The 11,456-nt window shown below is 45.3% G+C and overlaps 1 protein-coding gene across 2 annotated transcripts in view; it reads left to right on the top strand.

Moving 5' to 3' along the window:
- Positions 1 to 11,456, top strand: part of SEL1L3 (SEL1L family member 3) — a 99,353-nt gene that overhangs the window by 63,740 nt on the left and 24,157 nt on the right. For both annotated transcript variants that reach the window (XM_024119451.3, XM_028492083.2), the window contains 4 exons: positions 354 to 494; positions 4,386 to 4,448; positions 7,488 to 7,664; positions 10,061 to 10,188. In XM_024119451.3, coding sequence (XP_023975219.1) covers positions 354 to 494; positions 4,386 to 4,448; positions 7,488 to 7,664; positions 10,061 to 10,188 — 509 coding nt within the window. The remainder of the gene's footprint in view (positions 1 to 353; positions 495 to 4,385; positions 4,449 to 7,487; positions 7,665 to 10,060; positions 10,189 to 11,456) is intronic.

Here is an 11,456-nt window from a genome sequence, read left to right as displayed (position 1 = left end):
CACACCCCCCCCCACACACACACACCCCACCCACATACACACACACCCCACCCACATATACACACACACACACACACACACACCCCACACACACACACACACACACACAGACACACACACACACCCCATCCACATACACACACACAATTTCCAACCTGTGTTAATGACTTGTATTTACACCAGTTCATCTTCAGGGCTATTGTCCCCAGGAGGAAGATAACATGTGTCTACTTAAATCTTGGTTCTCAATATAAAAACATTTTAAACTAGGTTTGCCTTCCCCCCTTTTTAAAGTCTTGTTTATTAAGCATAACACAGGAAAGTCATTATTCTAAATTGCTATTGTCTTGAAGCAACGGTTGGCCCAGATGCTGTTCTGGGGCCAGCAAGGCGTGGCCAAGAACCCGGAAGCGGCTATTGAGTGGTACGCCAAGGGTGCCCTGGAGACTGAGGACCCCGCGTTAATATACGACTATGCCATCGTGTTATTTAAGGTAAGAATCACTCAGTTTGTGCTGAAATTGCACAATTTCTATCAGACTTCCCAAGTGGTTTCCTGTAGGCATGCAGGCAATCAGGGAGCCTGTAACTGAAGAACCTTAGGACATGCTTCTGTCAGTCTGGATGGAAAGGGGTATTTGCTGAAAAGGCAGAGTCAGAAGCAGTTCCCTGGTCTCGTTTTTAATCATTTGTCTTAGGTTTGACACCTGGATTCTCTCTGCTTTTGCAAGGACTGGCATTCTGGAGAAGGCACCCATATTTTACATATTGGTACACGGCCAGCAGCCGCAAAGGTGCTGCAAGTTCTCTATCAGGCAGAGTTATCGTTGAATTACAGCTAAGACCAAGTGCATGTTTGAGCTGGTTCCCAACAGTCCCGTTGATCGATACAAAGATCTTGGTTTTAAGCCAACAGGAGAGCATTGGGACGGATGGGAAGAGCATTAGCCCAGGAGATAGAGGATGGAGTTCAGATCTCTCCTCTGCAATGATTAGCTGCATCCTTGGACTTATCCGATCTCATGAGACACTGGTAATGACCACAGATGGAGTGAAATAACCTAAGGAAGGGGCTCCAAGCACTGTAAAATGCTTTACAGAATAATAATATTTCACATTGATTGATGCAGTGCTTATGACCCGATGTACGTGTATTAATACATTCAATCCTCGAGACAACTTTGCGAGGTAGGTATCACGGTGTATTACGATAGCTGTTTATATGTGTGGCGACAGAGGCTCAGAAAGGGTTTGTAACTTGCCCAAGGTTGAACAACTGGTGTGTTTCAGACCTGGGACTGGTCTTCATCCCTGAATGCAGAGACATCACTTCACCCATCTTGGAAAAGCTGTTGGCTCTAGTAAGGAAACCCTTGGTCCCTATGTCCAGACCCGAAGGAGGCAGCTGCCCACAGAGAGCGAGTGTCTTCAAACAAGGACGTGGATGCACGTGGCTGGGCTCATCTCCAGAACCACAGCTGTGGCCGCTCACTGATTAACAACCATGACTCTTGCTACCTTTGTGGCCCTCCAAGTCTTAAAACCTATTGGTTGTTACAGTTTCCAAGTTTAGAGCCCAGACTTTTTCTTTGTAGTCGTTAAATCAACATAGAAATGGTTTGACTCTTAGCCATATGCCAATGCATTCGCATATTTATATAATAAACACCCATGCTGGGCTGACAAAATGCCAGACTCTGTGCTAGATGGAGGGACATATGGGTGCATGAGCCTCATCCCTGACCTCAGGGGTCTCAGATACGCGTGGGCAAGACAGAGGACTGAGACAGGCACAGAGGAGAGGCACCAGTCCACCAGAGTTGGGGCTGGCCCATGCCCAAAGTGCAGAGAAGAAAAGGCATGACTCAGACATTACTTCTGCCCACCAGGAGCTTGAAATCTAGAGGGAAAGCGAAAGACATAAATAAATGATACGGGAGGTGACAGGATGTTTCTTCAGGGTCTGATTTCCCAAACCTTAAAGCTTTTTTGGTTTTCCTGCATTCTAAGTCATCTCTGAGTGGGAGGAAGGAAGCCCTTTATCTACATCTCAGGGCAGATTTTTACCTCTGGCCAAAGGTGTCTTTAAGTATTTTCAATGTAAAAAAAACCCATACCAAAAATGAACTTTCCAAACATGAAGAACGGCAGTGTGCTCTCGGCTTGTTGTCTTGTGTGGATACTCGGCTTATTGTATTCAAAGATGGTGCCATGATGACAGCTATAGTTTGTCCAAGACGGTCAGATACATCCCATTTCACATCCACATGAGGATGGAGCTTGGACTTTTACTGCAGCAACTGTCCTCCGTGGATTCATCCAGTGGATGAAGTTATTGAGCACTTGCTATGCATCAGGACTTTACACTTCTCTCACTTTACAACTTCCAGTACTACTCAGACTTGTGCATAGTGTGTAGTCTTTGTGCAAGAACTCACCCCACTTCTGATTATATAATTACACTGGAAAATCCCTGGCCTAGAGCTCAAAGTATCTGAGTTCTGGTTGCAGATCTAACTGCGAGGTTTTGGGTAAGTCAGCCCCTCTGGGCCCCAGTTTTATTCCTTGAAAACAAAGAAGTTGGAGAAAAACTTTGAGTGCAAACCAGGTTCTGACATTTTGTCATGCTGGTCGTTCTGTTGCTTTCCCCGAAATCCAAAAAGGTGGTCTCATTGCTCCATCCAGTTACTACAAATAGGCTTCATGTCCTTTTGTCTTTCCTCTCCCTCTCTAATTAAACGAAGTAATGGTGCACTTCTGAAAAATATTTTCATCTTCCACTTTGCTTCAGCTCATCGGTTTTATGAAATAGGTAAGTTAAAATCGAGTAGAAACTCATTGTATGTAATTTAACCTTTATTTGGATTCACAGTTTTATTTTGGGTCCTAGAAAACTACAAAGACAGATTCTGCAGCATGTTTTCTGTATCCTGTAAGGAGGTTACGGATCATTATACTTTCTCAGCATGGGAATTAAAATATATAGGAGAGGGGCTTCCCTGGTGGCGCAGTGGTTGCGCGTCCGCCTGCCGATGCAGGGGAACCGGGTTCGCGCCCCGGTCTGGGAGGATCCCACATGCCGCGGAGCGGCTGGGCCCGTGAGCCATGGCCGCTGGGTCTGCGCGTCCGGAGCCTGTGCTCCGCAACGGGAGAGGCCGCAGCAGAGGGAGGCCCGCATACCACAAAAAAAAAAAAAAAAAAAAAAAATATATAGGAGAAAATACAGCATGGCAGTTATAAACTTGGACTCTGGAGACTGGGTTCAAATCCTGCCTCGACTCCTTGCTCACTGTGTGATTCTGGGCAAGTTTCTCTGATGAGAATGATAGCAGCACCCCGGCTGGGGTTGGGAGCATTAGATATGGCAGGAGAGTTCTTGGCCCACGTTAATTAACACAGGAATGTTTGCTAGTACTCTCTTCATTTACTGTAGAGCTAAGAATTTAAATTGAGTTAATAGCTGTATTCATTGCAAAGCCCTCTAACATTATATCACATGTGACCCTGTCAAGCGCTGAGTCTGAGACCAGGAGGACTCCATGGGCTGTGTAGGTCAATAACAGACTCTAAGTGAGCTTGGAAGCATCAGGGTTTTCATCCGGCTCCTCTTACTTGCCATCTGCGTGGTCAGAGCTCTGTTGAGAGAGCCCTCAGGGACCCCTCCTGCTCCACCCTCAGACCCACCATTTTCCCACGTGGTCCTGCAGACACCCCAGCATGGTCCCACGGAGTTCTGCTCTTGTAACAAGAACTCCAAAGCCACATCTCTGTCTGTGATTGCACAAACCACCTCTGCTGGAAAAACTTGATTTTGCTGGCGGAAGCTTGTCGGTTTGGCAGCGTCTGAGGGAACAGATTCTAAGGGGTCCTGTCTCCCTCACCACTGGCTCTCGAGCTGTTTCTGAAGCCACAGTGCTCCACCTTGGGGACTCCCACGAGGACGCTGGAAGGTTGCAAATGACAGCTAATAACTCTTGACTGTCCGACACAGATAAAGTGCTTTGTCTGCTCGCATATTAGGCAATCCCCAGAGAAACACAACCAGGATGACCTGACTCATTTAACCTTATTCATGGCTTCTCCCAACAGCACCTGCGGATTGACGGGAATGTGATTCACTGGACCATCAATGGGGAATTTTTATGGATGCTAAGCTGGGAGGGTGAGGTTTATTGCCTCTCTTCTACAAATATATGCAAAATAATGATGATGATGATGATGATGATGTAACAGCTCTGTATATAGAAATCTTCAAGATTAGATTTTTAATTGAGAAGGCTTGGGCTTTAGTATCTTCTATTGAACCCTGACAGATGGGTGTGATGGTTTTGCGTGCAACTCTGCGTTTATTTTCTTCGTGGTCATTGCTGTTTATCATTGTTTAGGGTCAAGGAGTAAAAAAGAACAGACGGCTTGCCTTAGAGCTGATGAAGAAAGCAGCTTCCAAGGTAACATTTGTGCATATTGTCAGAGGGAAACGTTTCCACCACACACACCCATGCTCTTACAAGTCGAGGAGAGTGAATGGCCAGCCTTCTGAAGAAGGTAGAAATGCAGTGGGGAGGGAGGGGTCGCTGGCCTTGCAGTGATTAGTCATTTTTGAGCTACAACATACACAGAAACCTGCACAAGGAGGACGGCAAAATTCGAAAGCCAAACTCACTTTCCAGTCAATAGCATTCAGACCGATTTTGTTTGAAGGCTAAAATTATAATCAAGGGCTGCCCTAATAACAAGCAGCAGCAAGGGGGGGGTCTTTGAAATTGAATGGGTATCAATGCCATTGAATCAGGAAAACCAAAAGCCTGAATCCTCTAAGGTTAACCCTGTTGTGTCCAATGCTCATTTGCTTCTCCGTGCTTTAACAAAGGGGCTGTTTATCAAGTTTATTGCCGAGTTTAGGAATTATTTTCCCTTTGTCACTATTTACTCTTCAAAGTTATCTTCAAGCCAACTAGTTTAAATATTGCACTACAGAATGGAGGTTATGATATCACCTGTGAGGGGACACACACGCACACGCACACGCATGCACACAGGCATGCATGCATACGTATCCCTGCGTGCAAACCCCCAATGCATGCACATCCACACGTGCACACTCACAGGTAAATGCATACAGATTTGCAAATAAACGATTGGTAGAAATGGTAATTTTACAACCTTGACAGGGCCCTTTATAGCCCTTCAGGCTCTTGAATGTGCCTCCCTCCCCAAGGCTGATAATATTTGCCCTATCAACAAAGACTCCTAATGTAACCATGCAAATTTTTCTTCCTCAATTGCCTTTCTTTAGGGAGCTCAGAGTGTCTTTTTTCCTGTAGAACAGGAAGTTGGAACATGGAGTAAGAATGCCAAGAGGCTTTTTCTTCACCTGTGTGGTTTCTAGAGGACATGTGACCTAGGAGAAGGGAACCACTGAAGCGCACGCCAGGTCCTGACCCTGGCACAGACAATAGGGCAGAAATAGAAAAGTAGCTTAATGGTGGTCATTGAGGGCATGGTTCCAGAGCATCCTAAAATGGGGAAGTAATGGGGCTTCCTGGCAGGTGTGAAATTTGCATCTCTTTAGCATGCTAGTGGTGAATTGTTGTCTAAGGTGCTTTATTCTGAATGTAGCTTTGGCAGAGCTGAGATGAATGTTGGAGAAAATGCAGTTTTATGGCCTGGAGTACTCGCATTCTTAAAAGTGTTACATGATTCTCACCCATTCATTCTGCAGGGAGTTATTAAGCCCTTCCTCTTTGTCAGACACTGTGGTGAAGCACAGAGTTTGATTTTTGGAATTAGCTGAAAGTCACTTGGATACAGCTGGAAATGTCCGGAACAAGGTGTGAGCGTTAAGAAATAAAACAAGATTTCTTGTGGGGCTCCTGATGTGGGTGCAAATACAATTTCTAAGGGACATTCTGGGAATGTTTTGAGTGATGACAGGTACCTTTGAATAAACCTGTGTGTCTGGAGGTGAGCATTGCACAAGCCATTTTGATATGTATTCCGTAAGCTTATCCAAAGCTGGTTCTTGCCAGTATATATGACGTGGTCTATTACTTCATGGAAATGCATTCATCCTGCAAATTCTCAGGAGGCTGCCTTGCATCTGGTACCGTGCAAGGCTCAAGAAGAATGCCTCTATGACTGATCCTCGGCACTGACACCATCCCAAGTGTTGACTATCTTGAGGGCCTACGAGAATCTGAACCCTACTCTTGATCCTCAGGGTGTAGGATTTGGATTCTGTTTTGTGTGTCATCAGCATTCAAAGGATGGCTTTCGTTCGTTTGTCAAGTATTTATCGAGCACTTACTCTACGCCAAGTACTAACATAGGTGCTTGGAATGCAAAACAAAGATCCCTGCCCTCATGGAGCATCTGTTCTAATGGGTCTTGTCAGTTTCTTTCTCCTGGTCTTCCGGGCACCTGGAGTCCAACGTGAAAAGTAGGAGGTAGAGCATTTTAGGAGTCGTTGCAGACTGAAAAGGCTGCAGGCTGGTATCTTGGCATCCGTTATTGAGGGATACCTGTCCTTCACTTCTGAAAAGGGAGGCAAAAGAGATTTGGTTCCACACTTGGACCCTAACTTAACCTGTCTCACAGATGCAAGGGCACTCACTGTTTGCTTCTCCAGTCCTTTTCTCCCCTGCTTGTCCACGGTCTTGTGGATCTGGCAGGAAAGGAGGAATGAGAGCACCGAATGCCCAGGTTTGCACACTTACACCCCTGCAGGGCTCCTGAGCCTTCAACAACCAGGCTGGAGCAGGTGGGAGCATCTGGGGAGAGCAGAGGCCGGCCTCTGAGCGCATGAATCAGCAAGAACAAGGAGGCTTAAGACTAGACTCACATGAACCAGGCTTTCTGTGGTACAGTCCCAATTTAGACACAGTTCTGAGACCACTCCCCCTCCCCTCTGCCTCAGCCCCAACCAGACCCTACCTATCGGAGCTGGGGTGCCAAGCAGTCCCACGGCACCTGTGCTTTACAAGTAGGCCATTGCGGCTGCTCCCCACAGAGGGTTTGTTGGTGTTGAGGGCAGAGTAATCAAAAGATAGGCAGGCAGGTCACCTAGAAATCATCCTAGCCAGGGCAGGTTTCCAGCCTCCTGTCACAGTTGAGCGGTCATGAATTTCAAGGGCATTGATGATACTGCAGGGCAGTAAGAGGCCTTCTGTAGACGAGGGCGTTGCGTAAGAGCCCATAGGGGCTGAGAGATGATTTGGGGGCCAGCATCACTGCTGAGTTGGAAGGCAGAAATCCCAGCAGCAGCCGGGTGAAATCTTCCTGGGAAGACGCTGAGGCAGCCTCATGTTTTCCAGCGCTTAGCTTTTCTTTAATGCCATCTGCCCCCAAAAAAGAGACAGGAAAGGTTTTTCTCAGACTCAGGCAGAATGCTTTCACAACAGTTGAATCTGTCTGGGTTTGGGGTTTTTTTTTTGTTTTTGTTTTTGTTTTAAAAAAAGGAATTCCTTTCTTGTTGTTCTAAAATCCAGGGATTGCATCAGGCGGTCAATGGCCTGGGATGGTATTACCACAAATTCAAGAAAAATTATGCCAAAGCGGCTAAGTACTGGTTAAAAGCAGAAGAAATGGGGAACCCAGATGCATCATACAATCTTGGAGTCCTGTACTTGGATGGCATTTTCCCAGGAGTTCCTGGAAGGAATCAAGTGAGTAAGACTTCAGACCAGCTGTGCAGCTGGTCAGTCACTTAGTCATGAAGCAGGTGTACTGTATGCCCAGCCCAGACAAGGCCCCATGGGTGATGCAGACACCACCCAAGACGCAGACCGTGATCTTGAGGAACTCAAGCGCCCAGTTAGGAAGACAAGATGGTGAAGAGCAAAGGCTGGCATTAGCCAAACGCCAAGTGTGTGCTAATTGCTGTGACCCAAACAGTTCTGCAAAGGGGAAATAGTGAAGGCCAAAGCAGTCAGGAAGGCTTCATGGAGGAGGAAGCCTAAGCTGGGGAGAGGAGAGGGAGATGATGCAAGGTGACAAAGAGAGAGAGATGGTGCGGAGATTGATGACTGATCTTACTGGAAGCAATGAAAGCTGGGTCCAAATAGGGTTGCCTGGTATGAGACCAGATTTAATAATAATGTAAATAACAATAACAATCTTCAGTGTTTGCCGAACACTTCCTCTAGGCCAGACACTCACAGACACTTTCTGTGTGCCGTCCCATGTCATCCTAACTACCCTCTGGGATAGTTACTGTTATTACATCCATTTAGCAGAGTGAGCAACTGAGGCTCTGAAAGGTTTCATAACTTAGAGTCATACACTTAAGTGGAGGCAAGACCTGGTCCCCATGTGAAATGGAAACCCCTTGTTATTAATAATAATATTGATGATGGTAGTATAATCTGAGCACCATTACATTCAACAAATTAATTGAATGCCCACCCTATGCCAGGCACTCTTCCAGGCAGTGGGGATACAGCAGCAGACAAAACAGTCCCTGCTTTGGGGAAGTTTACATTCCAGTGGAGCAGAAAGATAATAAGCAAACAAATACATAGTATGAGGGCAGGTGGGATAAGTGTTATAGGGAGAAATAAAGCAGGATAAGGAGGACCGAGAGGGTAGAGATTGGGGGACGCTATTTTATAAGGGAGATCAGAGAAGGTCTCTCTGATAATGTGACATTGTACAAACACCTAAAGGAGTCTTGTGAATGTCTGGGAGAACATTCCAGAAAGAGGGAACAGCCAGGGCAAAAGTCCAGAGAAGAAAGCAGGTTTGGTGTGCTTGAGGAATAGCAGGGAGGCTGCACTGGCAGGAGCAGAGAGCAAGGAAGGTGCGAGGAGGTGGAAAATCAGATCGAGGAGGCAGCTACGCTGAGTAAGATGGGACAGCTCTGAACAGGGCGGGGAGACGCTGTGTTTTAACACGTTCCTCCTGGATCCTGGTGGAGACTGGGCTTGAAGGAGACAAGAGCAAGGGGGTTAATGCATTGAATCCAAGTGAGGAAGGATGGGCAGTATCAGAAGAGGCGCTGAGACGTGACTAGATTCTGAAGGTCAAGAATCTATATTCTTCAAAATCTATATTTTGAAGGTCAAGGGCATCAGGATTTGACAATGATTGGATGTGAGGTGTGAGGCAGGGAGCGGAGTCAGGATGACTCCTGCGTGTTTGGCATTTATTGAGATTGGAAGAAAAGGTAGCATTTAATGGGATGGGCAAGCTCTAGCAGCAGAGTTGGGGGTGGGGAATCAGAAAAAAATTATTTTCTGTGAAGCGCCATACCAAGCCTCGAATACACGTTATCTCATTTAATCCTCACACCATACTTTCATGCCAGCTACTATCAGAAGCCACATTTTTCAGTTGCAGAAATCGAGTTATTCTCTTAGTTGGAGAGATTAACTGACATGCCCAAGGTCACGCAGCTAGTAAGGAGCGGAGCTGTGATTTGAACCCAGGCCTGTCTGACTCCAAAGCCCATACTTAAAAATGGCAGTTAACTGCCTGGGAAAAATAATCATAATCAGTGGAACGTATACCCGTCTAAGTGTTTGTTTTCTTTTTTCCCTCCACCTCTCTCTGACTACTAGGAAGCTGTATATTTTTATGCATTGCAAATGTCTTTTAGCCCTCCCACACATCTGTCAGAATGGATTTTTTATTGTCATATTCTAATTCTCACCTTCCTACTGGAAATGCAGTCTTTGTGTCTGAGTTTGAAAAAAGGTATTAAGCAAGGTTAGAGAAGCAAATGCCTGAAGTTTCACCTGGTGTGACTTTTGATGCTGTCTTCTGTCGGGCTGGCAGGGGTTATGTGAGGATCCGATAAGGTGATAATGATATTCGTAGTGTCTTGTTATCTTATTTATTGGGTAAACTTAACAGAATATCTGCGGTCAAGGTTATCATGTAGAGAGGCCAGCTTCTGTGATTGGCTGTCTTCCTGGAACTTGACTTGATTTTCTTAAAGATGTTAGAAATTATAAACCTGTGATGATATCAGGTGTTAAGTGCCTCAGGACCTTAGCTCTGATGAAACCAGCCCAGGAGGACTTCTCACTAATGAGACTGATGTTTGCTCATCTCTTTACAGACATTAGCTGGTGAATATTTCCATAAGGCTGCACAAGGCGGACACATAGAAGGAACCTTGTGGTGTTCTCTCTACTATATCACAGGGAACCTGGAGACATTCCCTCGAGATCCCGAGAAGGCCGTTGTGTAAGAACCTGCCAGATATTGCATATGAAGGGAAAGCCATATATTCAATACTATATTCACCATGCCTGAGAAAATAGAGTTTTCTTTTATTCTTTTTTTCCGCATTAAAAAATTTTTTTTAACTTTAGGCTGCACTGTGTTTTCATTGCTGTGCGCAGGCTTTCTCTATTTGCGGCAAGCGGGGGCTACTCTTCGTTGCGGCGCGCAGGCTTCTCATTGTGGCGGCTTCTCTTGTTGTGGAGCACGGGCTCTAGGTGCGCGGGCTTCAGTAGTTGCGGCACGCGGGCTCAGTAGTTGTGGCATGCAGGCTCAGTAGTTGCGGCACGCAGGCCCTAGAGTGGGTGGGCTTCAGTAGTTGTGGCACGTAGACTCAGCAGTTGTGGCGCACTGGCTTAGTTGCTCCGCGGCATGTGGGCTCTTCCTTGACCAGGGCTCGAACCCATGTCCCCTGCATTGGAAGGTGGATTCTTAACCACTGCGCCAGCAGGGAAGCCCTTTCTTGCATTTTTAAAAATTCACCTTTATTTTTATCAGTTACACATGCACATAAAAAGCCAAGTCATTTGAAAAGACAAAAATTAAAAACAAAAATTTAATTTAAAAAAGTAATAATTTGACAAGAAAAAACAGGAAATCTCTGCCTCCCTTCCACACACTCCATTTCCTGCTCCCTGGAATAAATAACTTTTCATCTTTTAATTATTTCTTTTTTATTTGCCGCTATGTCTAAATAACATGCTTAAACCACTATTTCTTGTTATACTCATTATAGGCATTGTCTAATGATGTCTCATGAAAGAGATATAGTTTTTTCACTCTGCCACCTCTTGCTACCCTGCGTGTTCATGCTTCCTTCCCTCTCCCATCTTCCCCATAAATATATCACTGGTTTGGTTGGATTGGTATCAGGGTTTACATTATAATGACAATTTAATGCTATTCACAGCTGAGCCATGTAGTATACTGTGACTACTCTTTCTTGCATAACTTTTTGTTTTCTATAGAATAATAATTATTTTTTATTGTTATTTATCTGCTTAGCTCTCTCTGTGTATTTATCATGTCTATGTACTCGATCTCCACATTCTCCTTCCATCGTCTAAATCTCCTCTCAGTATGTCTGCACCCGTCAGGTACTCTATTGATTTAATCTTTTTGGCAATGTCTCTCTTGGAGTCTTTGTTTAGGAAGAGCTGTCCTTCTGAAATCAACTTGCTAGAACTCTTAATAAAGATTATCTTTTTCCATGTTAGTAGACATTTTTCATT

The sequence above is a fragment of the Physeter macrocephalus genome, chromosome 7, assembly GCF_002837175.3.
Source record: "Physeter macrocephalus isolate SW-GA chromosome 7, ASM283717v5, whole genome shotgun sequence".
Lineage (NCBI taxonomy): Eukaryota > Metazoa > Chordata > Mammalia > Artiodactyla > Physeteridae > Physeter > Physeter macrocephalus.
Note: the sequence above shows the minus strand (reverse complement) of the source record. Positions and strands in the feature narration are given on the sequence as shown.